At 37.6% G+C, this 27453-nt stretch overlaps 1 protein-coding gene across 1 annotated transcript; it reads left to right on the top strand.

The window, feature by feature from the left end:
- On the top strand, positions 1 to 27062 carry LOC139722564 (sulfide:quinone oxidoreductase, mitochondrial-like). Its single transcript, XM_071633852.1, is given in 11 exon segments — positions 1 to 127; positions 2903 to 3025; positions 6996 to 7053; positions 7056 to 7180; positions 16400 to 16624; positions 18163 to 18360; positions 20355 to 20561; positions 20859 to 21042; positions 21565 to 21632; positions 23006 to 23184; positions 24527 to 27062. Coding segments are annotated over 10 exon segments (1395 nt in total). The 5' UTR covers positions 1 to 127; positions 2903 to 2935; the 3' UTR covers positions 24588 to 27062.
- Positions 27063 to 27453: the final 391 nt, after the last annotated feature.

A 27453-nucleotide genomic window follows, 5' to 3' on the forward strand; every position in this document is an offset into this window, starting at 1 on the left:
AACAGATGGCCTTTCCGCACCACTGTGTATCCATCTCAAGTTCTTGAAGTTCTCCTTGACTGGAAGAGCAATAATTTCCCGGGTCGTTGGAATCCAGCTTGAATGCGTTGCCGCGTTACTATCAAAGGTTTGTGGGACCTAGGCCGTTAGAATGAGCTCTGTGTTGGTTTTGATACTGCTATTACTTAGAGTTATGCGCATTCACTCTCTCCATTATGTGTCACACGGGTAGGAGAATAGGAGGGATGGGGGAGCTCTCGGGACCGAAGCGGGCTCGGCCAGACCCCCGCCGGGCCGGAGCGGGGAAGTGTGCTGCGTGGCCGCGGGGTAAACGTACATGGCCCCATGGGCTTGTTAAGTGATGAAGGAATCAAGGTTTGACCTGCATTATTGAGTTGTAGTAGCCGCTCCATTAATGAAAGTCACCTTGTGTGAGATTGGAGTGCTACAGGATGAGTTGTTTCAGTTTTGTCATCTTACCAGTGTGTTTGTGTGTGTGTGTGTGTGTGGGGGGGGGGGGGGGGAGGGGGATGGTCGATGGTGGGTACTTACACATACAGCCCACACTTTTGGCCTGTCAATACATGTCTCTTTAATTGTTACCAAACAGATGGTTTACCATATTGCTCAGCCTGCAGAGACTACCAAATACCTCCTTTTTCTACAATGTTTAGGTTTTACTATTTTATTTTGCAACAAGTGTTTAAAGAAGTGATATAATTATCTATTAAAGGAGATTTCCAGCTTATTTTCAGACTTTTACATTTGACAACTTAAAGTGGTTATACTGGGTACATGTGAGTTTCAGAATATATAGTGATTAGAATAAGGAATAGTGTTTTCAAAGTTTTCTCACAAATCACTATAAACAAGGGTGATGATGACATATAGCAGCTTCGCCATAAAAGAACGTGTGAGTGGGGGCTCTCAAGGAAGTATATCAAAAAAGAGGAAAGCATGCATGCATAAATTCTACCCAGATGACCTTGTTAAACGACATTCTTATGTCGAGCCCCCACTCACGCATTCTTTACATGGTGAAACTGCTACCTTGTTCAGTGTAATTGTTTAAATGGACAGAGAACAAACAAAAACAAAACATGCGTGACAACAACAACATGGCAACATCAAACTGATACACTGTAAAGACAAAGCTAGTAGAGGAAAAGCAAAGCTATGGTTAAGGTACATCCTACTGTATGTCCCTCCCCCTCCCCCCCGCAAAAAAAAAAAAAAGTTACAATCAGACTTTTCACATTGATGGCTTTCAAACTAATTAAAGAAGCTAGATGTTATGTCAGCATATGAAACTATAACTTGTTACCTACATCTTGCAGAACACCTCATGCAGTTTGGTATAGTGGTCATGGAGAAATGTGTATCTTCATAACGCATGTCCTGGGTTCATTTCACCCAAGTTTACCACTTGGATGCTCTTGGCATCCATATCCATATAAGTAAGTATTTTGCTTAAAACTGACAGGGCAACCAACATGCATGAATTAGATTTTTGTTCATAACATTACATCAATATTTGAGTATACAAATTTGAAAATAATGTAAATATCGCTGTCATGATCATCTTGAAAAAGAAAAAAAGCCAAAAAGGAATCGGACTTCAATTAAAAGTACTGTTTACCATTGGGAGCAGTGATATAAAAAATGTTCGAGATATCACATTTGATGCATATGTGTAGGTCAGTTAATCACAAAACATCCTACCATATAAATTTGTAATAAAACCTAAATTATATAAGATATCGCTATTTTTTCCACTAAACTATAACTGTAGATGGTTTAAAAAGATTTTTATTATAACGATTGTTCACATTATGTTTAACAGTTATTTAACATTGACTATACTGATCAATTCAAATTTTTTACATTGGTTGTTTCTATCCCTAACTCACATTTAGCAACTGTTTTGAAGCACTGAAGCAGAGTTTTTGTTTCATCTGCAAATGGTAAATAATGCCTTTCAGTCTTTAGTGAATTAATAATTTCATTTTATTAATCATTAATTTAAACACATTGCAAATGCTTGCAAAACTAAGAATTCTACATCCTTTTTTTGTCATAATTCATTTTTTATTTCTTTAAAAGCTGAAAATGAAAATAAACAAGCAGTCACTTTTTCAAAAGATATATATACTGTAAAAGTAGTTTCTTTCGCGCACAGAAACTTTCACGGTTTCCATCGGTGCCGACTTTTTCGCGTGTGTTTAAATTCGCGGTCGGTAATGATAGCGTTGTAACAAGCAATGGGTTCAAAACATATTCGCTTGATGTTAAATTCGCGGTTCAACCTCAAAGCGCAAAAAGTGCGAAAATAAAACCACCGCGAAAGAAACCACTTTTACAGTATATTTTTTTGAAGAGAGAGAATACAGTGAACAACTTGGTCCATGTGTTTGTAACCTCGGTGTGAACACAATGGACAATGTGTCTCCATACAAAACTTGGAGTGAAGGGACTTCAAAAGATCTGCATTTCTCTGTGACCACTGAAGCAAATCGAATGGGGTTTTCTGCAGGATGTAGTTTCATACCCTGAAATTGCATTTTGATTGATCACTACTTTTAAGGTTATTGTTGCAGTAAGTCCCATTGTATTTTTTTTTTTTGGGGGGGGGGGGGAGGTGGGGTGGGGATGGGGAACATACTGTACAGTGCCTCAGCTCCAGGTAAAATGAGCTGAGCTGTTGTGTTGATTTTGCTCATTGTGTGGCATAATCATTTATGAGATGTGGTATTCTCTACATGAATGAGAAAGTTTCATTTCAAAACAGGTTCTGTGCAATGGTCTTGAGACAAATTGTGCCAAAAAGAAAAAACACGAACACAAACACAAAACATTTGAAGATGTAAGCTTTGTATGTCTTGTTCTTGTTTTCCTCTGCCAGAAATTCTTGATCTAACACTTTGCGGAGAGAACCATGGGATTGTGTGCCAGAGGATCCACAATGGCTGCTTTGTTTCTTGGAAGACATGCAAGAGTTACCAGTCCGGCATTTCTACCTTCAAAGGTAAGACGTCATAACAATTAAAGAGATCATACAGTTTTGGTTAAGACTTTGGTTAAGATTTAAGGTTTCTTACATTTCTAGGTAAGATAATGAGAAACCTGTAATGAAATGTTAAAAAGCATGTAATTTTAATGTTTATTTGATGAAAATTGGCTTTGAAATGGCTGAGATATCCAAAAATACAGCAATCTTAATAAAAGATAGGTCCCACCTTTTATTGCGATCGCTTTATTTTACTTTGTTTTTGGATGTCTCGGCCATTCCAAAAGTGATTTTCATCAAATAAACTTTGAATTCCTGTTTAATAGAATGGTATGCTCAATACTAGTTCTGAAGTGGTTTCTTAGTACCTTGTAAAAAGTTGAAAGCACAATCCTCATCTCTACCAATACTATATACCATCCCTTTAAGACACAGCAAAACCTGCTTTTAGAAACCACCTGCCTACAGGTACAAAATTTGCTGAACCTTCTACAGCAGCTAAACTTGTCTACAAGGACTCCATACTTACATGAAGACTAGTTTCTTTGATTCTCTTGGGAGGTTTTCATGAACTTGTGCCCTAACAAGATTCTAAAATCACAACTAACTAGCTAGTTTCTCTATAATTATGTTTAACCTTGTGCAAAGTTTTAATAGCTTGCTGATCAATATGTTCTTGTCATGTAATGAGTTGTGTTACTTTGTTAATGTGGAGGTTGGCTCAATAGAATTATAGGCATAGATTTAATTTGATGCACTTCCTCATACATGTATGGCATCAAGTGAGTTGAATTTAGGTTTAATAGGCCTGGTACTAAAAACTATTATCAATCATCAATGAGATGTATTAGACATCAGTCGAGTAAAAATGTAGCCTGTTGATTAGTTTGGCATTGCCCAAAAAGGGAAAAAGCCTGGAAGTGTTCACTTGGAGCATTATCATGCCATACAATATCTGAGATACTAGATTTACTTAAGATTTTGTATACTGAGCATTTTAAAGGCACAATTTACCATATGCAGATAAACAAAAACTCTGCTGTAGTGCTTCAATGTAGTTCAAAAATGTGAGTTAGGGATAAAAACAGCCAATGTAAAAATGTTATTAATTACAAATCAATGTTAAGTAGTGGTAAATGTACAAATGTAAACAATAGCAATAAAAAAATGGTAAACTGTCTGCAGTTAGGTTTATTTGAGAAAAAATAGTGATATCTCCTCATATTTTCTCAAAGGCTTCATTGAAAAATATTTGGTAGGATGTTTTTATGATACAACTGACCCACACATAGACCTAGGCATCAATTCATACCCCGTTTATACTGCGAGTGCGTTTCAGAGCCTCCTCGAGGAGGTTCGAAAGCCCACTCTGAAAAAGTAGCCTCTCGTCTGTTTATACTGCTCGTAAAAAGCAGCCCTAGCAGACCCTAGCAAGCCCAAGCGGTTCCTGCCCTCTGATACATGGCGCAGGCTTTTGCGCGAAAGTGTGCAAGTGGAAAGGCTTTCTTCAGCGGGGATTGGTCGAGATTGCTGGGTTGTTCATGTAAGCCGTAGCAGGCGATGACCTTCAGTGATAACTTTCGAGTCGGCTAAAAAGCAGCTTCTCGAACCCCTTTGCGTTTATCCTGCAGCAGAGGCTGCTATAGCAGGCTCTGAAACCAGCCCCTGTAGGTGGTTTCAGAACCCGACCTGATCTGATCTGATCTGATCTCCTTTTGTCTGTGTATACTGAGCTGAAAGGCTGCTCAAGGCTGCTCAAGGAGGCTTCAGAACTCCCTTTTTCCTTAGTATATGGGGTATCAGACGCTTTTTAAATCACTGCTCCCAATGGTAGACAGTACCTTGAAGGTCTATTCTGTTTGTAGATTGCCAATATTGCTTATTTCTAGCAAGTGAATAATAGACTGCGATGTAATGTAAGGTAGGTGATGTCACCTTGAGGTAAATGTAAGAAACTATTAAAAATGTACAATTTGTCCTAACACAAACTCAATGCCATGGGCCCGTATTAAACAAGCATTAGTATTATACAGGTTTATATATTCTGATAGGCATTGTACTTGTAGAACCATTTTATGTTCAAAAACTTCAGAGTTTTATCGTGGCCAGGCACAAAGGTCTGCAGTGTACGCTGAAGTTGTAGGCAGAAAGGATTTAGATCAGGAGATAATACAGATACTGCATTAATTGGAGGCTTTAGCATTAGATTGTGGTTTGACATAGATTTCATGAACCTACCAATCCAAGACATCATAGTCTTGGTTTTTCAGGCAAGTAAATGAAAATATATTCCCTAATTATGTGCACTAGAAAATGTAATTGGTAAGATATTCATATTAGTATGCCTCAGTACTAGTATGGATTGATCATGTTGATGATAAAGGTATGAGAGGTAATGAAGTACAAATACCAGCTGTATGTTTCTACAAAATTTTGGAATTCATTGAAAAGCCTCTTCATTTGTATGTGGCTAGCCACAAAGCGGCAGTATTGTTAATATTCTAGCCCAGTATCTATATTCTATCTTTACTTTAAATCTATTACCATACATGTATTCTATCTATTCTATAAATGCACATGTTATTGTATAGATGAAGAATCATAGATGAATGCAGAATAAAAAAGATAATTGAAATAAAGACAATTACCTTGACTGGACAAGGTATGAGTATTGGGTACAGCTTCCCTCATTTACATTATGTAATTGCGACCTACATTGCTAACTATTATGTTTTATTTTGTTGTTTTTCATGTGGGTAACAAATACTGATAATATCTATAGACTGATTATTGCAAAACTAGTCAATCTGTCGTGACATTATTATTGTAACATAGCCTTAATGATCACACAATTATTGTATATATGTCCCCAATCAAATAATTTAATAGTCTGTCAAATTTTGTATGCCAACTGCTGGAAACCATAAAAAAGTACCCACACCAAGGTGAATATCACAAGTTGGACTGTTATACCCTGCATTCATCAATTTATGTATGATGTATCTCTGCTTGCATGCACTCAGAATTGTCAGTCATTATAGATTGAAATTTGCAGAACCAATTTCTTCCACAGACTACCAGTACCTTTGTGAAATAAGGCCTGATGTCACCACGCGTCTATGAGTAGATTCTGGAAACAAATCATAGTTGATTGTTTGGTATTACATATTTTGTATCTGGTGCAGTCGTTCACTTTTGACAAGTAGATTCATATCATACCATGTAAATACACCATCGACTGCTTTGAGGGGCACATTCTGCTTGCCCAGTAGTGGTGATAATCTCATAAGTGCCATACCTTTTCATACCATGTTACGTGCAGTCATTCACAATAAATTGAGCTAGTTTATCTCCTACTGCCTTTATCAGTTATCGGATAGCTATTGTATTCTCTCAAGCATGTCCTAATGAAATCAGTGTAGCCATGAACCGTTAAAGAAATAATAGAGTTTGATTTACTGAAATGTTATGTAAATATTGCACAAAGCCAACACTGAATATGAGGCAGCATTTACTACAGAGATCAAGGAGGAAGTACATATTGTATGGGAGACTGATGCTATACTTGACTCCATCAGGATATTAATTTTTTCATAAGGGGGGGGGGGTGGTGGGATGGGAGAGAGAGAAGCACTTTGAAAGTTGCTTTATTGATATAAATAAGTAAAACTTTTCAAACACTATGATCATGTTTTTGTGCCTCCACCATGAAGTGTCGCCGGAGGCATTATTACCGATATTATTATTTTTTTTTTTTTCATTTTGGTAGGAAAGGCCCATGGGCCATTGTGACTTTTAATTGCTTTTTTCCTGCCTGGCAACCAATGGGAAACTCTTGATTTCTTGTACTCTTGTATTAAAATTACACTTAGTTTGTTTGTTTGCTGTTTGTTGTTTGATTGATATTCACTGGTATTATCTCTTGCAATGCTGAATGAATACTATTACTACTAATAGTACTATTAATAACTAATATTTTGCCCTACAGCTCTCCTACAGCACTGCAGCTAAGCCGGCGGCAGACTCTTCATCCGAGGCACCAGGTCCGGACCGGTGGCGAAGCAGAGCTACAAGTTTGTGGTGGTGGGAGGCGGATCTGGTGGACTGGCCACCGCAAGCTTCTTGAGCAGAAAATTTGGCAGGAGCCAGGTGGCTGTCATAGAACCAGCCGATGTGAGTCAATGAACGTGAGAGAAGTGTGGTATATTGAGTCAAAGTCTGGACTCACACACAAGTTAACCTTGATTTGAATTCAGTCCAGTGCAGACATCCTAATGCACTTTTATACCCACTGTGTTCCATGTGAATGAAGTTTATGCACAGGTATCTGGTAGTGTTGGGTTAATGATGGCAGGGACTGCAGGGTGCATGCCTAGCTTTACACCTAAGAGATTGCTCTGGGTAGAGCATATTCTGATCACAGTGATCATTTGCTTTAGTAGCTTAGCAACATTGATGAAGTTGCCAATAATTTATGAAATGAAGAGACTTCTGTGAGTTATAGTAATGGCCTTGGCCTTGATAAATCTGTAATACACTGGTATACTGCATAATCAGCATTTCTTTAAATCCACTCCTGCACAAGTAGTATAAGACACCACTCTTTTTAAAAGAGTAAGAGAAGACATTTATCAATGTAAGGATAGGAAAAAACAGAATCTAATCAAATGATTATGAACCTGTTGAGGACAAGTCCCGAGTATACTCAGGCAGGGGTCTATGGGAAATGCGTGTTGTAGCAAAATCAGACCGTCATCAACGGGTTAAGCAATGAAGGAGGAAATTGAAGACACATTCACGGAATCAAGAGGACAGAAAATTATCTTTTATTCATACTCTGCCATACATGTGGCAGTGCTCTTGAGTATTGATGAAGTGATTCCCATTTAATACAAGTAGCAGCTGCAACACAGCTAGACTGAGTTGGTCCTGCAAAAAAAAAACAAAAAAAAAATGCAAGATGCCATTCATAGACATTCATTCATTCATTCATTTCTTTATTTGTCCAAATTATGATATATGATTATATAAAAACATGATAAGAGGAAGTCAAAAATGAAAGGAAATTATTATGACATTAGTGGTAGAGTTACTTTATTGATGTGAATTATGTTTGTTTCGATTCATTAAAGTCACAAGTACAGTAATCCATGGAATTACAATGTAAGAATGAAAGAGAGGATGCCTCTGCCATGTGTAGATGGTATCATAATGGCAGCTTGCTACTGCGCTGCAGGATATGACCTCCTTACACATTGTGCCTAGCAGATGTAAAGATCATTGTCTGGCAAGCCCAATATTGTAGGCACCTGTCTGATGATAAGTGTGGCGTCCTTGCCCTTAATACTCATTCAGCCCAATGGAAACAGAAACGGCCTTTTGTAATGCCTTGCATTACAAAAAAAAGGGGGGAATTGGGGGAAAAGGCATAGATAGACCTCACTACATAATTGGCATGTTCTAGGTATTTCCATTCATTTAAAGGGGAGCTTGTCCTTGTAGCTGCGGTTTTTTTTTTTTTTATAACATGCTATTGTGAACAATAGTCCACAAGGCGTGACACTAAGTATCAAAATCATGCATACAATGCTGTGCACTATACATGACAACCTCATGGCCTAATCACAGGTTCACAACAGCTGAAGAGAAAAATAATGACAAAAGAAATTTAATAGTGGGGCCTAATAATAAATAATATACTATACAATCTGCAGAAGGTGGTTGTGGATGTGACTCTTGAAAGACTGAGACCCTCTGTCACTAATCATGCCTACAATGTCTTCTGGTAAGCTGTTCCAGACTCTGACTGCAGTGTGTACAAAACTCCTGCCAGTTGAGTGTGTTCTGGATTTGGGTTCCACAAGAGCATGACTCCGGAGTTGACACACTAGAGAGAGTTGTTCTTCTTGTTGTATGGTATCAGTAATACAATCAAGGAATTTTTCCTTCTATATGTGCAGTCACAGAAGGTGCATTTTCTTGAAAAACCAGCACTGAAAACACACAAGACATAGGTTAAAGTTTAGTACTTACAAATTGTATGTATGGTGGTGAATTGAATTCCTTGGACCTATTTTACATTGGGCTGCACTCTGCATGTGTTCTGCTATGGGTGTTATCACAGCCAGTCACTCTATGCAAACATAACACATTCTCATCCTTTCTATTAAACTCTAAGCAGTTAGGCTAGATCAGTAGAGATATGGTAGGATTGAATATAGATAGTATGCAAATAGCATTTAGTAGAAGACAGTTAAATTTGTTGTAATGAATGTTTGTCACCTTGCACCATAGATCCATGTTATTAAATTTTGTGAGGGTCAGGTACCCCTTTGTGGTTAGAGCAAGCTAGACTGAGGATGTAAAGTCAAGATGAACTTTGTTCAGTTGGTGGACGTGCGAAGTTGGAGGAAATTATTCTACCTTTTTGCATTGGTAAACCTACACCTTTACCACAAAATTCAATCCAACTTGAGCAAGCGTAGAAAATGAAGCTTTCATTCTTTGGGCCAAGGAAAGCACAGACTGGATGTGCCTGTATGTGACAGAAGAAAATCAATGTTACAATTAGAAGAATTCTAAGGGATGAAATCTGTGTGTATTACTTATTAAGCAGTCTAGATATTTGGGGTACATGGATACAACCATCACTTTAAGGACTATTCAAGTTTCTCTCCATCAATTTCTTTTCCTTGTTTGTTTGACGTTGGTCCTTCACCAGTCATTGCCATAGTGGCAGAGCTTAATTGATAGCAAAATTCTATGTAGAAAACAATATCAACCTGCTGAAGACAGGCTGATTTTGCTACAACACGCACTTCCCATAGACGCCTGCCCAAGTATACTCAGGAAGTCTAGTCTTCAACGGGTTAAAATAAATTTTTGCTTCTGAAATAATGCAATTATTTTTCACTTGGAATGCATGGGAAATTATTGTTATATTTGATTCCTGAAGAGATACTCACAAAGCAGTGTAAATATGGAAGAATGTATATTGTGAAACATAGATTTCATACTGCTATGCAGTCATTATGTTGTCATATGCTCTGTGCAAAAGTAGTTGTACGTACAAAGAAAAAACTAGTTTGTTAGGATCAATGTCATTACCATCATAGGGCCTACCATCTTCTTTTTTAGATGACACTTTGGTTGGTACAATTAGATCAGGGTAAAGTGCAGTGCATGATATGATGGGTATTGCTTTTTAAAGGTGGGCTGGATTATTTTTTACTTGCGTTTGTTTGAATGTTATGTCTGATTTGTAGACAGTTATTTACTCGCCACTATTCCTCTTCCCATTCCTTCCTCAAAGCACTAGCAGATTCCCTTCCACTATTCCCTTTCCCTCTCCTCTTCTCCCACCTAAGCCCTTTTTACACTTGTGTTTCTTAACCCCGGACTTTCTCTGACCCAGGACTATCGTTAGTCCCGTACCAATTTTTTCAGCTTTTTACACTGGCCAATTAGTCCCGTACTATCTCTTGTTCGGGGCTAAGGAGAAAACTGACCTTTTTACACTCGTATTTCTTAGCCCCGGATTTTCCAAACCACATGAATATTCATGATTACGCTGTGTACATGTACTGTACACGTACACGCCGCACCAGCAGCACTTGATTACCTCATTTCTGATTGGTCAGTGAGGGTCGGACTTCGTCTTCGTCGCATAGCCCAGGATTATTTTTTCGTTCTGTTTATACTCACTTGCTTGGCACCGCAATTGCGGTGCTAACCCTGCTATTTTGCAGGGCCAGATAGTACCGGACTATCGGTGGGGCTAGCCCACTTTGGCAAAAACGAGTGTAAACAGAAAGTGGGCTAAGGATAGTCCCGTACCAACGGTGGGGCTAAGGCCCCCCCCCCCCCCCCCCCCCCCTTAGCCCCACCGTTGGTACGGGACTAAGCAAAAATTTACAAGTGTAAAAAGCCCTCTATTGTACTGTCCCCTAACCAATCCCCTCCAAAGCCCCATTTCATAAAAGTTGATAATGGTAGCAACTCTTGCTGACATGGCAATTGCCCATAACGACAGCCAATCAAATCAGGAAGTTGGATTCTTGTCATTGCCATGACAGTTGCCATTCTGGCAAGAGTAGCTATCATGTCGACTTTTTTATGAAATGGGGCCCTAATCTAACCCTGATCTCTCTCTCTTTTTTTTTTAAATAATTGTATGAGCACTTTGAAACATGTTTGTATTAAGTGCTATGTAAAATTTTCATCATATCATTATAATTATTATCTCTTCACCCTACCCTCTCCACCTTGCTCCTCCCTATCTTTTCCACTACCACCTCCTGATGTCCCCTCCCACCACTTCTCCCACTCCCCCATTCCCCATTCCTACACCCCACCTACACTCCTCCCCACCTGAGTGGTACCTCCACCAGATCCCCTTCCTCCATTCTCTTCCCCATGCCTATTTAAAATATCATCTCTCTCACTCTGGAGTCTGGAATGATACCCTTTAAATCATTCTGTCTCAAACAGCGCTGACATGATCAGCTATCGAAAAGTCTCCTGTCCTGGGTACTGGTTGTACCTATTGACTTTACTGTGAAAGCAAAGCTTTGAAAACCAAACAGTTCAGTCATTTGACTCCTTGCAAAGCTATTTCCCCACTGTTAAGTATTACATAACCCCCTCTTTGAAATATCCGCAATGACAGTTACAGAGTTTCTTCATGTCCTCTGCTTCTATTACTGCAGTAATTGTACTGTCGTAGCTTTTTAGAATCAAGCAAGGAGGGAGAGGTAGCTGCTCATTAAGGTTCAAATTATAAGAGTTTGGATATATCCTCTCAAATGCTGGCCAGAGTGGTGCCACCACCATGTATAGAGCTGCTGACTGCTAGTGTGGCAAATTATTACCTTGCTGTGTACAAACAGATTCAAACAGATCCACATTCCAGCTCGTATGTACTCTGCAGGAGTTAGTCTCGTACCTTTGATATGCTGCTTTAGCTGCAGTGCTGTCATTATACTGTATCAATTAGAGCTGGGCATTACAAAAATCATACTATTCATAAGCTAGTGCCAATTCATTTCACTTGCCTGAGATTATTACTGAAAAAAGTTGATTTTTTTTTTGTGCACATTTTGTGTAACCAGAAACTTGTGTGTGAGAATAAAAGTACATGAATATTTTTGCATAACATAACATATTATGTTCCAGTTATAAATGTCCTGATTCTGCGGAAGTAAAAAAAAAAAGAAAAAAAGAGAAAAAGAAAAAGAAAAAAAATCTTACCTACCCAAGCACGGAAAGTTACTCGTGTGAAAATATCCACCTTGACAGGGGTTACCCAAGGCAATTTACCAATAGCAAGTGCTTTGTAAAATCCTGCAGTGCATTTGGTCATTAAACATTAAATCCAAATGCTATTTCTTTGTTTTGGATTTATTCCCATGCTGTAATGTAAAGTGGAATTTATACCCCAATAATATAATATGTGGGGATTTAGTGAATGCAGAGACTTTGGTATTACACGTCAGTGAGGTTTCAGGAAAAGCAGACAATATTCAAAAGTTGTGAATTTTTAAAGTATGGTTAAATCCATGAGCCCTCATCACTAAGACAAGAGATGACAACAAATTGGGGTGTTACAGTAGGGCAGAGATGTAAAGAAAGTAGAAGTAAAAAGATAATTAAATGTACTTTCTTCTCTTTTTTTTTCTGGCAATATTAAAGACCTTCTAATACCTGTTTTAGAAGGCAGGGGGGGGGGGGGGGGGGGGAAGTATTACCCTTAACATGTGCCAGTGCAAAGTTAAAGCATTATTTAGTTTTCAAATTCTGTAAAATAAAATTCTTAACTTTAGAATAGATTGTCTGATTTTCCTCAAATTGTGTACTGCTAATATTTCTACATTAGTGGAATCCACATAGATGTGTATTTGAGGGTAATTTTCATTAAAAAAAGAGATCAAACTTCATGTACTGTGGGATATCATATGTACACTGTAGGCCAGGTTGTGGATTAGAGTTCAGGATGTGTAACAAATGTCAGGGGTGGAATTACTGTAAAACCAGAATTTTTTGTGTGTGATTCATTTAAATTTCACAGATTTTGCAAGAGACAAGATTCATGAAATTAAAATGCACAGAAAAGATCTTGTCAGCACTGTATGCATTGAATGCCAGTGGCAATATTTCTGGTTTTACAGTATCATACAATAACTCATGAATTCAAAAAATCAGTGTCAATCATAGTATGATTTCATCATTGCAATGTAAGTCAGGCATTCAACATCCACTATCAGTGAGGTTTCAGGAAAAGCAGACAATACTCAAAAGTTATGAATTTTTAAAGTATGGTTAAATCCATGAGCCCTCATCACTAAGACAAGAGATGACAACAAATTGGGGTGTTACAGTAGGGCAGAGATGTAAAGAAAGTAGAAGTAAAAAGATAATTAAATGTAGTTTCTTCTCTTTTTTTTTTCTGGCAATATTAAAGACCACTTGAGTTACCTGTTTTAGAAGGCAGGGGGGGAAAGTATTACCCTTAACATGTGCCAGTGCAAAGTTAAAGCATTATTTAGTTTTCAAATTCTGTAAAATAAAATTCTTAACTTTAGAATAGATTGTCTGATTTTCCTCAAATTGTGTACTGCTAATATTTCTACATTAGGGCAATTCCGCAGTTAGGTGGACATGACATGGATAAAAGAAATGTGCCTCTTTATCATACTCTTTAATTTAGGTTTCAACTAATGCCATGGATGTTCACCAATCATTAAGGTCTTTCAAATTCAGTAGATTTTATTTTTCATATTTATTGATTTTGCGAGATTTAAAACCATCATTGAAAATGTACATGTGGGACTGGGGACGCTGAAATTCACTTAAATGCAAATTACAGTGGGTTCCTTTGAAATTTTTTCCTAAAAGTTTTGCTAAAGGGTAAAAGATGAATACATTTAAGTACTCCAGAAGTCATGTGACATTTTGTCAATTACAAAAGGGTGAAATGACCTGCGGAATTACTCCGGACAAATGTAACGTTACTAACCGTAACGTTACTAACCATGCTTTTGGGGGTCTAGCTAAGAAATTATTGGTCGAACTGCTAAAAAAATTTGTGTGAACATTTGTCATGATGCGATAATTGAAATTACTGCAACACTTTGTTTGAAGTAACTTTAATTTTTGCACACTTTTTGTTAGAAGACATTGATTTTTTTGTCATGTCCTTTTTTCGTAACGTTACTAACCAGCCTTTTAAGTTGCCATAGCAATTCTAATATTTCGTGGATTGTATCCATTTTTTTTCTGTATCATAAACCTGGGAAAGATGAACATGTTTTTGTCATAATTTTGACTTGAAATGAATAAATGGTAATTTAGTAGTAAAAACAAATATCTAAATTTGTTCAAATGTAACGTTACTAACCGCGGAATTGCCCATTAGTGGAATCCACATAGATGTGTATTTGAGGGTAATTTTCATTAAAAAAAGAGATCAAACTTCATGTACTGTGGGATATCATATGTACACTGTAGGCCAGGTCGTGGATTAGAGTTCAGGAAATGTAACAAATGTCAGGGGTGGAATTACTGTAAAACCAGAAATTTTTGTGTGCGATTCATTTAAATTTCACAGATTTTGCAAGAGACAAGATTCATGAAATTAAAATGCACAGAAAAGATCTTGTTTGCACTGTATGCATTGAATGCCAGTGGCAATATTTCTGGTTTTACAGTATCATAACAATAACTCATGAATTCAAAAACATCAGTGTCAATCATAGTATGATTTCATCATTGCAATGTAAGTCAGGCATTCAACATCCACTATTTTGGGCAAACACTATTGAAGATTATGAGAATATCTTAAAAATCATATGCTCATGAAATTGTTGTGAAATATTTGATTATTTTTCAGCCAACCCAATGGAAATAACTAGTGAGATCAAACTAATTAAGTGATTAGAGTTTAGGCAAACTATTGCAAAGGTCATAATGACATTGATCACTTATAGATTACTGAAGTATATTGTAGCATGTTAGATGGAGGTATAGTATGCAGTATGATGGTGTAATACCTGTAGGTAAAGCCAGTTTGAAATGTCAATAAATGTCACATACAGCCGCTGTCTTTATAGCATGCATGAGTTACGACTTTTATGAGCATTGATGCACTTGAATCCGCTATGCTCTTCAGAATGCTCGTGATTTATAGAAAGTAAACACATAGTGGTCCAAAGGTGTTTTCACCTGAAGGCAGAGGTTCTTGGCTGTGGAAAGTTGAAGGAGCAAGGCAGGGTAATTTTCCATTGCACAGTGGCTTCGAATGTGGTAATTGGGTTGTTATATTCCAAATTCAGCAAAATTAATGAGATGGCAGACATTAAATCCAGAAAATGCATGCCAGTGGCAGCTCATTACATCCACAGATGATTAGTTGATTGTAGCTCATGACAGATTCAGACAGTGACATTTCATGCAATGGTCAAGCGTTCAATTTATGCACTCACCAGATCAAATTCACAAAATTCTTGCATCACTTGCATCAAGTTTATATTGCAGCTGATTGACCTATTGCCTTTACATTGACGTAAATAAGCACTGAATTAATCAATGTTTAAGAGAAGCCATGATAAAAAGTCATGGTCATACATACTCGGGCAGAACTCCAGTAAACACTGATTGATTTGTGCTTATTTATGTCGCTGTAGTCCAACTTTTTGATTAGTTGCAATAAAAACAATTCAATGCAAGAATTTCATAAATTTGAATAATTACGCAGTAGACATTGCAGGGGTGGATCCAGGAATTCCGTAAAGGGAGCTGCCTATACAAAATTGAAGGGGGCGCACGCACCCCCCCCATTTTTTTGTTTTTATTTCTTTTGTTTTAACAAAAAATAAAGAGGGGGTGCGCGCCCGGTGCGCCCCCCTCTGGATCCGCCACTGCATTGCATGCTATAAGGATTAGAACCAGCACTGGCTGTCGGGCGGAAGCTCGGTAGTCTTGTGGATAAGATGCCTGTCTGGGGGTCAGGAGGTCACAGCTCTGTTCAAATCCTGTACCAAGTATGAAACAAGTCTGCCATATTTATTTGATTAATTTCATCAATATGAATAAGTCTGCTATACTATAAAGCCTGTCAATATAATGTGCTACCCTCCCCCCTCCAAAAAAAAAAAAAAAAATTAAAGAGAAGAAACCGAAAATTGTGTTTGTTTGTTTTTTTGCCAGAGGCATTACCTGAGTGTGTTTAAATGATGCAAATTTCCATGTCAGCCCATTACTAAAAACTTCTTACCCCAAGGCTTGTGTACATAATCTTGATGTTTCTTTCATGGTGTTCTCAGTGATGTTGAATGCTTTGTGCTGGGTGATGCAGATGTATTGATGATGAGTGAATTAAAATTTCATTGTCAACAGAGCCACTTCTACCAGCCCATGTGGACCTTGGTTGGGGGCGGGGTGAAGACCAGAGAGCAGTCCAGGCGAGCCATGGCCCAGGTCATGCCCAAAGCCGTGGACTGGAAGAAGGAGAAGGCAGTGACCTTTGACCCAGAGAACAACCTGGTCACGACAGAGAGCGGGACCAACTTTGAGTATGAGTACCTGGTTGTGGCAATGGGACTGCAGCTGAATTTTCACTTGGTTAGTCATCCAGATACAAAACTCTGTCAGGAACGCTCATGTAGTGTACTGCCAAGAATACGTATAGATGTCCTTTCGAGGGCATTTGGAGGTGTTCCAAAGAATTATTAGAATAGCACTGCAGAATCATGTTACGTGTCAGTCATAGGTGGTACATGTATGTGTAAAAAAAAAAAAAAAAAAAAGTTTTCATCCCAAAGTCTCCTTGATGAGTAACTTCTAAGTTTGTCACAACTACATTGATGAGAATTACACACAGTATGTCCGTTTGCAATTCCTAGGTAGAGTACTGAAAATTGTTTCAATTAAAAAAAAAAATTAAAGAACTGTTTGACTATGTAATCAATACTATGAAGTTCTGATAAACCTTAAGAGAGGTTATACCTTAAAGGTATTAGCCCACATTTGTAAACCTGCAGCAATTGGTCTCATAGTTAGCATGGAGTTTGGGTATGATTGCAGTAACGCCTGTGCAAAATTTCGTTCCAATTAGTCCATTACTTTCATAAAAATAAATGAAAATGCACCGCATGCATGCGTATATGCTCGCTAGCTCCGGTCCACGTACGTACTACATGCATGCGATACATGTGTAAGTTACATGTACGTAGCTAGCCCGCGCTCGTAATTTGATTTTGGGTTGGGTTGACCCGGTTTGAAAATTGACTTTAAAACGATGATTTTCTCTCTTTTATCGAATGGTATAGACAAAGAGCAACAGATGAGGTATGTTACTGTTATAACTTGTACTTGAAGTCATATTGGACCTATTTTATGCAGTTTTGATTTTCGTGGGTTTGCAAATGTGGGCTAATACCTTTAAAAGAGAAGATTGATAATGTATAGTCATACAATGTAATTATTATTTTTATCTGAAAGCCATTTTTATTTCATCCATGTGCTTGAATAAAAGAACCCAAATTTTACAAGTACAAAATACATATTTTTGGCGCACGGCGTTCTGGTTGTACCGTCAGACAGCATTAAATAATCTCCAAATTTCTGTTTTGGTTCAATTTAAGTGCTGTCATCTCTGGATGAGAAGGCTACAACTTTTCTTGATGCCACAGTGCAAAGAAATAGAGAATACCATGTACAGTAATTTGATTTTTTTTCCCCAAAGTACAAATTTCCTCTCCTTGTTACTGATATGTTATATTTAGGATAATGTTATCCCCCCTTGTATTCTGAAAGAGATATGTGATGAGATCTTTCACTATGCTAGAAAAATGAAAATATGTGGAATTATCTTTAATATTTTCTTCGTAATGGTTCCCTTACTGCAATATCACATATTTGAAGTGTTCTTATTCTGAGATGAGAGCACAAGACATAAAATTTGAACAGCTCATAAAATTTTTAGTCAAACATCCTTCACCTAGTGTGTATTATATTCATATTTCGCATTCACTGAGCCCACATGCAGGTGTGTATATTTTGGGTAAATTACCCTTTAATGGAGGAAAAAAATAATGCAGTGTCCTGTAGTGAGTACATGATATTATCTTATTTTGTATGGTCTACTTTTTATTTCTAAGCTAAAAGGCTTGACCGAGGCTCTGGCTGAAGACCCCATGGTGTGCTGTAACTACTCCTTCGACACAGTGGACAAAACTTTCGAGGCCCTGAAGAACTTCAAGAGTGGCAATGCCATTTTCACCTTCCCAAACACGCCCATCAAGTGTGCGGGGGCACCACAGAAAATCATGTACCTCACTGAGGACTACTTCAGGAGGGCAAGTATTCCACACGATATTAGCAACAAGTTAAAAAAATTGTGATTCGTTTGGTGAAACAAAACATTTTATAGATATAGGAGATTGAGCATGTGAGATAAACAAGCTGTCAGTATAAAAGAAGTCATTCCTATGTATTGATTTAAAATAGTTATTTAGAATATTTACAATATATTTTAGATAATCTGTGTGTGGTGGGAACCGAGGAGGACTTATGGACATTGTTGTAGTTAAAGTTATAAATGGCATAGACACGCAACCATGGTAACTATCCACAATGCCAGCAGGAAGTTCTCAAAGCATGATATATTGGCACTTTGATATTTGAAAAGAGATAAACTTTCTGTTTCAGTTATCTGCTGTCACCCATACATTCACTGCTCTTTTGATATCCTAAACTAACTGTGTTGTTGGGACAGCATTCACTTTCATGTCTTTGTTTTGACAAAATGTGGTAGATGTCCTTATATGTGAAATTTCCCAGAGCATTGTTCATTGGGAAAGTAATGCATCATCTGACAATATAAAAAATTAATACCGCCGCTTTTCTGACCCCCTACAGCTGGGGAATTCCCTAAATTTGTCAGATTTGATATATGTATTGTAACAGAGAATATGTACCGTACTTTATGGTAATATGAGAACATTTTGAGAGTGTGAAAGCATCATGACATCTCTGAGTTTACTATAAAAGAAAAAAAAAGAACAGAAATGATACGCCATTAGCGTATCACCGAAGAAAAAAAAATTGTAATCTATGGTAACCTGCAGGAAGGCTTTAATTATTTTATTTACTGAAGAAAATGTCATGAGTTATCTTTCCCAAGGATCTCATGAATACCACACACTAGAGGAATTTCTGTGCCACAGATTTTAAGTTTTATTATATTGTTTTGGAGAATTTGAAGAGTGTAACAACATCCTGACATTGTCAGGTTTTTACTAACAGGCAAAAATAAATAAATAAAATAAGTTTATGGTTTTCCTCTGAAAGCCTGTTTTTGTAACATGATCATGAAGATGTTACGAGTTTCCTGCCCCAATGACCTTCTGCATACCACACTTCCAGACAGGATGAACATTCAGGCACTTGTGACTGTGCAAATGGAATACTGTTTTTCTCACATGTATGTGTAGATATTTTTTTTTTCAAGGTAACACTGATAGTGTTGTGATTGTACTTGAGAATTATTAGTAGGTTCTTGTATACTGCCCATTCATGGATGATGTTGTGATTGAAATGCTATAGTGCATTTAATTCTGTGTGTCTTAAACAAAATACATGAAAACAAGTCACCAACAAACAGTGAGTGGAAAATTAGGAGTGATATAAATGAATGAATGTTCAAAGAAGATTGAATGACTGAACTACCTGCAGAAGATTATAAGTCAGTATACGTTGGTGGATCACAAAATGAGTTCATTTTGATATAAAATTAATATGTAATTGTGATTTGGAAAAAGCCTTTCAGTAGTATGTAAATCTCACCAGCAAGTCTAATTTAAACGCTGCAACTCTTTACAAATCAGTGATTAGTGATTTAGCAAGTGTTTTGAAGCTTTAGCTTATCCTGGCTTACAAGTATCTCAATACTGTCTGTATATCTGTCTACCTATCCATTTCAGACTTACATGAAAATAAGTTCTGACATTCCACTTGTTCATGTGAGATCTGTTCCATGACATTTGCTTCTGTGACATTGCTCCCATAAAATACTATACATCTGCATGGTAAGCCTAACATAAAACCTACACAAACAACCCTAACCCGAATCCTGATTCTCACATCTACGAAGCCTTAAACCCTAACCATAAGTTCTTGGAGAAAATAAGACTGCAGACACTGTTACAGGAGCAAATAATGTGTCACCTGTGAGATCAACCTAACAACCAAACTGTAGATTATGCATGGGTAGAATGCAAGTTGTATTGTGAAAATTTCCCTCCAAAATCTGCAATTCTTCTCCCATGATGCCATTCCCTCGCTGCGACAGAACGGGAAGCGAGACAAGGCCACCATCATGTACAACACTCCCCAGGCGGTCATCTTCGGGGCACCCAAGTACGCGGCCCGCCTGATAGAGATCTGCAAGAAGAGGGATATCAAGGTGAACCTCAAGCACTCCCTCGTGGAGATAAGGCACGGCAAGAAGGAGGCAGACTTCCGCCTTGATGAAACGGGCGAGATCATCACTATGCCGGTAAGTCAGCGGTTTCTTTTCTTAGAGTGTTTCAGGATGATTGTGGCAGCAGACTTGAGTACTATCCATACATCCTAAACACCTCTATATGACACAAAGATAAGTGTACGAATATGGAAACTTGCTCTAACAAGTTACTGTAATTTTATTTGGTGTAATTGGAGGCAAATTACCAAAACGGACCACCAAGCCTGTGGTCTTCCATGTAAACATAAATAAAACTTGTAGCAACTAATTACTTTGTAAACATTTTGACCAACTCTACACGATGTCATTTATGTGTGCACCCATCTTCAGTATGAGATGATGCATGTGCCTCCCCCCATGGGGCCCCCGGATGTCCTGAAGGCCAGTCCGCTGGTCGGAGAGTCTGGCTTCCTCACAGTCAACAAACTGACTTGCCAGCACACCAAGTACCCTAACGTGTTCGGTATCGGTGACTGCACGGACATCCCCACGTCCAAGACTGCGGCTGCTGTGGGTGAGTTTTGGTCACTTTGAGGGCAGCCTATGGGTTGAAGAGGTCTGAGAGTTTGTTTGTTCTTTTTACTCTTTCTTCACTGGTAATTTTAGGTGTGATTGTGAAACAGAACACATCTGAGAAGAATCTGTTCATTAGTTCAGTTACATTCGTCTTACTTTTTTATGCTGTCAGTATGCATTCTTTAATAATTTACTTCATTAAACAAGGTATGTCAACTTTCCTTATTGGGGTTAAAATGATTCTTTTTACATCATAAATTTCATAGGAAATCAGTTGAACAGGGATTTTATTTGAAAATGTTATTCAACTGAAGATGATGACAGTATTCCGAGCCCCATCCAAGTGCATCTTAAGAACAAGCATGCAAGAACCATCTGTAGAGTTTATGATAAAGCCTCATTTTTTTTTCCAGACACCTCTGTGATGTATGAGTACCCTTGACCTTTTTACAGGGCAACAAGTAATGTCTATGACATGCACATGTACCTTTTCCTAACATTATTACTTTTTTCATTGCAGCTGCTCAGACTGGTATTTTGAAAAACACCATCCCTGCAGTCATGCATGGTCATGAACCAAGGGGAAAGGTGAGCAGAGCTGCCAATATTTTTTGTATTTACCATGTTTAGCAGGCACCAGGAAATATTTCTTGGGGGGGGGGGGGGGTGGGGGGCTGCAAGCCGGGAGCAAGGGATACCCATTCATGACCCCTGTTAAGTATGTTTAATTTTTCATGTAAAATTATACAAAATGATTTCTTTCCTTTTTTTTTTTGCAGAACAAATATTTGTTTCTGCTTATATGATTTAGCATGCGTAGTATGTGCAGTTTACCCACTTTTAAACAAAAGTATGATATTTGTAATCCAAATGATTACATGTGCGTTTGTATTTTACTGTGCTAGAGTATGTTTTCTTGATATGCAGAAACTACCAGACCTGGATAAATGTATTATTGAAAATGGAATATCATAACACTACCCAAAATGCTTACACAGAAGCTATGACACCACCTTGAAGGTGACAGGGCCAGCTGTATACATAAAAGGAAGCAAAGAGTGTCCTTTTGCTGATTTTGAGACCAGTCATCAGTATAGAAATGAACATAAGGGCTTTCTTCTTCTTTTCAGCTTTGTGATTACATTGTGACAAATGCCAGATGTACAGATACATGGATTTCTGCTTCTTTTTGAACAGTCACCCCACGCATTGAACAGTCACCCCTCGCAGTGGTTGATAGGCAGTTGGACATGTATTTGTTAGTTAGTCTAATGGAGTTTGGACTAAGAGAATTTCTAGGCAGCTTTATTGTGTACTAGAGAAGTGTGAATGCCTAGAAAGTACCAGATTAATATGAATGTATGTTATTATTATTATCATCATTGTTATTATCATTATCTGGTAGTAGTCATGTAGTAGGAGTAACAGAAGTAGATTTCTCAGCAGTAAATTGATGGATAGATATATGGATAGGTAAAGACATATAAAGATAGATATAATTTACATGCTGCATTATTAGTCAGTAAAAGAGTGCCACTCAGTCAGTTCTGGATCCTGAAATCTGATGCCCAAAGCAGCACTCCAGTTGAATTTGCTGGCATGCTGACTGCAGAGGCGGTGAAGTCTCAAAAATGTTTTGAGTTTTAATGTGAATTTCACTTAGTTTTATGCATACATAGTGGTTGCTAGTTGTGATTGAAGTAGCTTGGATGCTCAGTAAGTACAGATACCTCACAGTATGGCATATATAATGTTGTATACCATTTACAGTCGACTCCCACGTGGGACCGGCAGGTTTATTTTTTATTTTTTGTATGTTATGTTTATAACTGAATAAATGAACGATAAAAAACATAGATCGGATGATAATGGCACCTGAATTTTTGCTTTGTTGTTTCAGGAATTTCACTATAACAGTGTTTGTTGTAAAGGGAGTGCTCTGTATTTGATTGTTCTTTCAGTATGACGGCTACACATCTTGCCCTCTGGTGACAGGCTATGGAAAGCTGATCCTAGCAGAGTTTGATTTCAACCTGGAGCCGCTGGAGACCTTCCCCCTTGACCAGGGCAAAGAGAGAAGGCTCATGTACCACCTCAAGAAGGACGTCATGCCAGAGCTCTACTGGAATGGACTCATCAAGTAAGTTTGAGATTATGACATGAAACATGAACAAAGTCAGGAAATATAAAGAGGGCTTTGGGGAAAGAAATCTGGCAGACAGGAAATACCACAAACTAGAATAGGTTTTGCAAGAGATAGAGTTTCACTATAGTGCATAATATATGCCTACTCATTTAAACATATAAGGAAAATAGAAGAAATATATGTGACCCGCTACAACAAAATGATCCTAATGTCGGGCGAGGTCGATTATTTGAAAATTGCATGACACAATTCCCTAATCTTTCTGCTTTAAATTGAACACGTCTTATAAAAATAATCGGCTGCGGAGATATCAATGTCTAAAAGAGAGCATGTCAAGACGTCTGGGAAATCACTGTTTCGAGAAAAGCGCCCTAAAAGTTCTCCTTGCGACGCAATCACAATCAAGAGACATGCAAGTCAGTATTCACCTCCGGACAATAGAAGTTAAGCCCTAGCAACCCCCGAAATGCTCATTCAAACACAGCGTCGGCGGTCTCCTCACCGACTAATCAGTGACCAGGATGTCAGGAGAAGCGGCTAGGCATAGCGCAACCCGCCCGCACGCACCAGTCGACTGGGCAGTGTGCGAGCTTCACGCTTCGGTTAGCGGCAAGCAGCAAACTGACCAATGAGATCACTCTGGTTGTTGTTAGGGGCGGAGCCTATGTGTGGCGCTCAATCCAAATGTTCGAACCAGTTTCTGCTTCATTGAAACGCCAAAAAAACATGGCCCAGAAAAATGCTATTTTTTGGTCTTTCCTTTCATCATTTTGCTTCAAAATTTCGACAGATGATAGAAGACATGTCAGACTCTAATAATATGTCAAATTCAGAACATTGTAAGTTTTGACCAATTTTGATGCTCTAACTTCAAACGCGATTGTCACGGCTTCGACCGTGCGCGACTTTAGGACCATTTTGTTGTAGCGGGTCACATATATACTAATTTGAGCAAGTTCTAATACAATGTCAGTAGACAAAATCTTGTCTTTGGATATTTTTCCTGGTGTGGTAGATGTACAAAAATTTGTCCTAGCATTGCTTTTGTCATTTCATTCATAAAACATATTTCTATACATCTCTATGTGCATGCGGTATATTTTATTGCAAAAGATTTTAGGAGGCCTTCTATGTAACTATGTCAATTTTTAACTTGCAGACCCCTAATCTGATAGCTAGGTTGTCATACCATCAATTACTAAAGAACAAACATGAAAGAAAAACTCTTGACTGACGTTTCAAAAACTGGCTATTGTTGGGGGCAGATTATCTGCACCATCCATTGAAATGAAATGTTTGACATGGAAATTCCCTTCTGTTTTTACACATTCAACAGGGGACTGTGGAACGGACCCGGTATCTACAGGAAGATGATGCATCTTGGAATGTCAAAGTGATTTCAACTGACCTTTTCACTGGGACTTCAAATAATGAGCCATATTCATACATCAATGTGCGTATGACTACTTTCATAAAAAAAAAACAATAAAAAGACAAAATATGATGGTAACATCAAAAAATTCCTCGCCGGAGTGTTATTGCTTCAGTTTGTTGTAGTTCCTGGCAAGGTTAAAAGGATGGAACAAAGAAACAAGTGAATTTTAGACAATGCCTGACTTTCAATGCATCTTGGTTTACAACAAAGTTTGTGATGAGTGGTAGGGTGAAGAATCCTCCAAAGTATGTAATGTTTTGTAAACATTAAAATCCTAAAAGCACTACATGTGCCAAGAGAAAAAAGTACAAAACAACTCATGATAATTGCCAAAACAATTTTTCCCCTACTGTATGACTTTTGCCATGATCATGTATACAATTAAAAAGTTTGCAAATATGAAGTAAACAGGCATAATTTTCATGTGAGTAATGCTGATTTCATTTTTAAAGAATTAAAGATCCGTTCACATTTTCCAAAGGATGAATGAATATGAGTGCATGAATTGTTCATGAAAACTCCATGCACTGCTGTAGTCATCAGCAGTATCTATATTTTTTCTCTCTTCAACATCTTGTGAAAGTTAAGGACATACTGGAAATACTGGAATCAGAGATGAAGCCGATTACAATTCCTTGCATATCTCAATGAATGCATCGATACAATGAACAAGTATTTGTTATTAATCCGTTGAGGACGGTTTGATTTTGCTACAACACGCATTTCCCATAGACACTTGCCCGAGTATACTCGGGACTTGTCCTCAACGAGTTAAAAGGAGAATTCCGGCTATTTTTCAGACTTTTACATTTGAACAACTATGAATTGGTTATGCTGGGTACAAAGTTTTAGAATTTATAGTGATTGGAGTGAGGAATAAGATTGTTTTCAAACTTTATGACAAATCACAATGAACAAGAATGATGACTGAGCAGCTTCACCGTAAGAATGCATGAGTTGGGGCTCAAGGAAGCAGAACAAAAGAAAGTACTGCATAAATTCTACACAGATGGCCTTGTTAAGTAAGCGGCATTGTAATGGATAGTATTGCTACATATCTAAAATATGTGAGCCTCCTACTCATGCATTGTTATTGTGAAACTGCTACCTTGTTCAGTGTAATTTGTATTGGGTTTTCAGAGTATTTGTTTCTCTGCTCAAGGACTACAATTAATTCCACAAATCTAAACATGGAGCTGTCAAATTATGTATTACATGATGTGAAATTATGAAAATCACCTCAACTTCCCTTTTAATTTACTTTCTTGAAGATTATGCCTAACCTTCAAGATGTGTATGTGAAATATATGTATTTCATTGAAAAGTTTTCAATTCATTAACTGCCATATGCCACTGAGGCTTAGTACAGTCATGTACATACATATATTTTACTTGCATTTGATTTTTATTGAAATGTTCCTGATTTTGTTATATGAAACCTGATAAATTGCTACTGACAAAAAATACATTAAAAAAAATGAAACTGTGATTAGGTTGCATGCTGGAATATATGTTCACCCCAAATACACACAGCTTGAATTCCCTCTTTTGTTGTTTTATTTGTCAATGATAAAGAAAATCATTTAAAGAAATAAGAATTCTGGATCCAGATGGTAATCCTGATCACAAAAATTTAATCATCTGTTCCTTGTGTCATATCAACTTTTCCTGTAAGTTTCATTCACATCAACTTTTTGAGTCAGTGTGCAAACAGACAGACAAACCAATGCTGGCAAAAACATAACCTCCTTTGCAGAGGTAGTGAAATGCCCTTATGTTGTGTGTGAGTTTAAAAAGCAACAGAAGCTGTGTCTTTGAGATTGATTTTGATATCTTTATTGGACATACATTGTAGTCACAAGATGCAATGAAATAAGATTTCCTGTTATCAGCCTTTATATATAAAGCAAGGCAAACTATGCTTGTACTTTGATATTCTATATGCTGCAATGTTGTTTTTAGTCCTTTCTTATATGGCATTATCAATTTTCTGTCATATTATGATGTAAGTATGCTAACATCTCTAATTTTGTCTGTCATTATGGTAACTGAAAGGCATTATCTGTATGTCAAGTTCTTGGCAATCTGTTTTTGTGATCACCATGATTATCTGGTCTAGAACTCATTGATGATTATTAACAGCAGTCGGCGGATGTGGATGCAATGAGAAAAATGCTGTAATTGTAACATTTGTAGGTGTTGTGTGTGTGCTTTATGAACAAACGAAAATATTTGGTGGACCGAGCATATTTTACTTTTTTACAGCTCGGTTTGAAAGTGCCTGAGGTACGAGATGAAGTAGCCACAAGTGTTCATTATTTGTTTCTTCAAAAACTTGTCTCAGAGGATGGTGAATAGTTATGGATGCTTGACAATGGACAATTAAAGAATTTTTCAACCTGCTGACCTTGGGATTGGTAGTGTCAAAACTAAATGCACACATGATGGCAATTTATACTATCCAAGTTACTGTAGTTTCTTATATGATGCACCTGGGTAATCAGACAGTACTGAGGACCATGGATGAAATGATACTATTAAGGGGGATAGGCAAATTATTAATGTCATCTAAGGATGCATTTCTATTTACTAAGGTTGTACATGCCACCACCTTAACAACATTCAGAGAAGCTGCTCTCCCATGTATTACAACCCTGCAGCCTTCTTCTGGATCACTCATCCTTTAAAGGAGGATGCATTCAGATTTTACTCGCACAGTGCACACTTTTATTGTAAATAGAGATCATCACCATGGCACCTCCCAATGGCACACATGTGTAGTTTCATCCCAGTATAGCTTCTTTGAGCTGCGAGAGGGATTACAGTAT

This window comes from Diadema antillarum, unplaced genomic scaffold (assembly GCF_040938485.1).
Source record: "Diadema antillarum isolate AM-2024a unplaced genomic scaffold, OU_Dant_1.0 scf00000167, whole genome shotgun sequence".
Classification (NCBI taxonomy): domain Eukaryota; kingdom Metazoa; phylum Echinodermata; class Echinoidea; order Diadematoida; family Diadematidae; genus Diadema; species Diadema antillarum.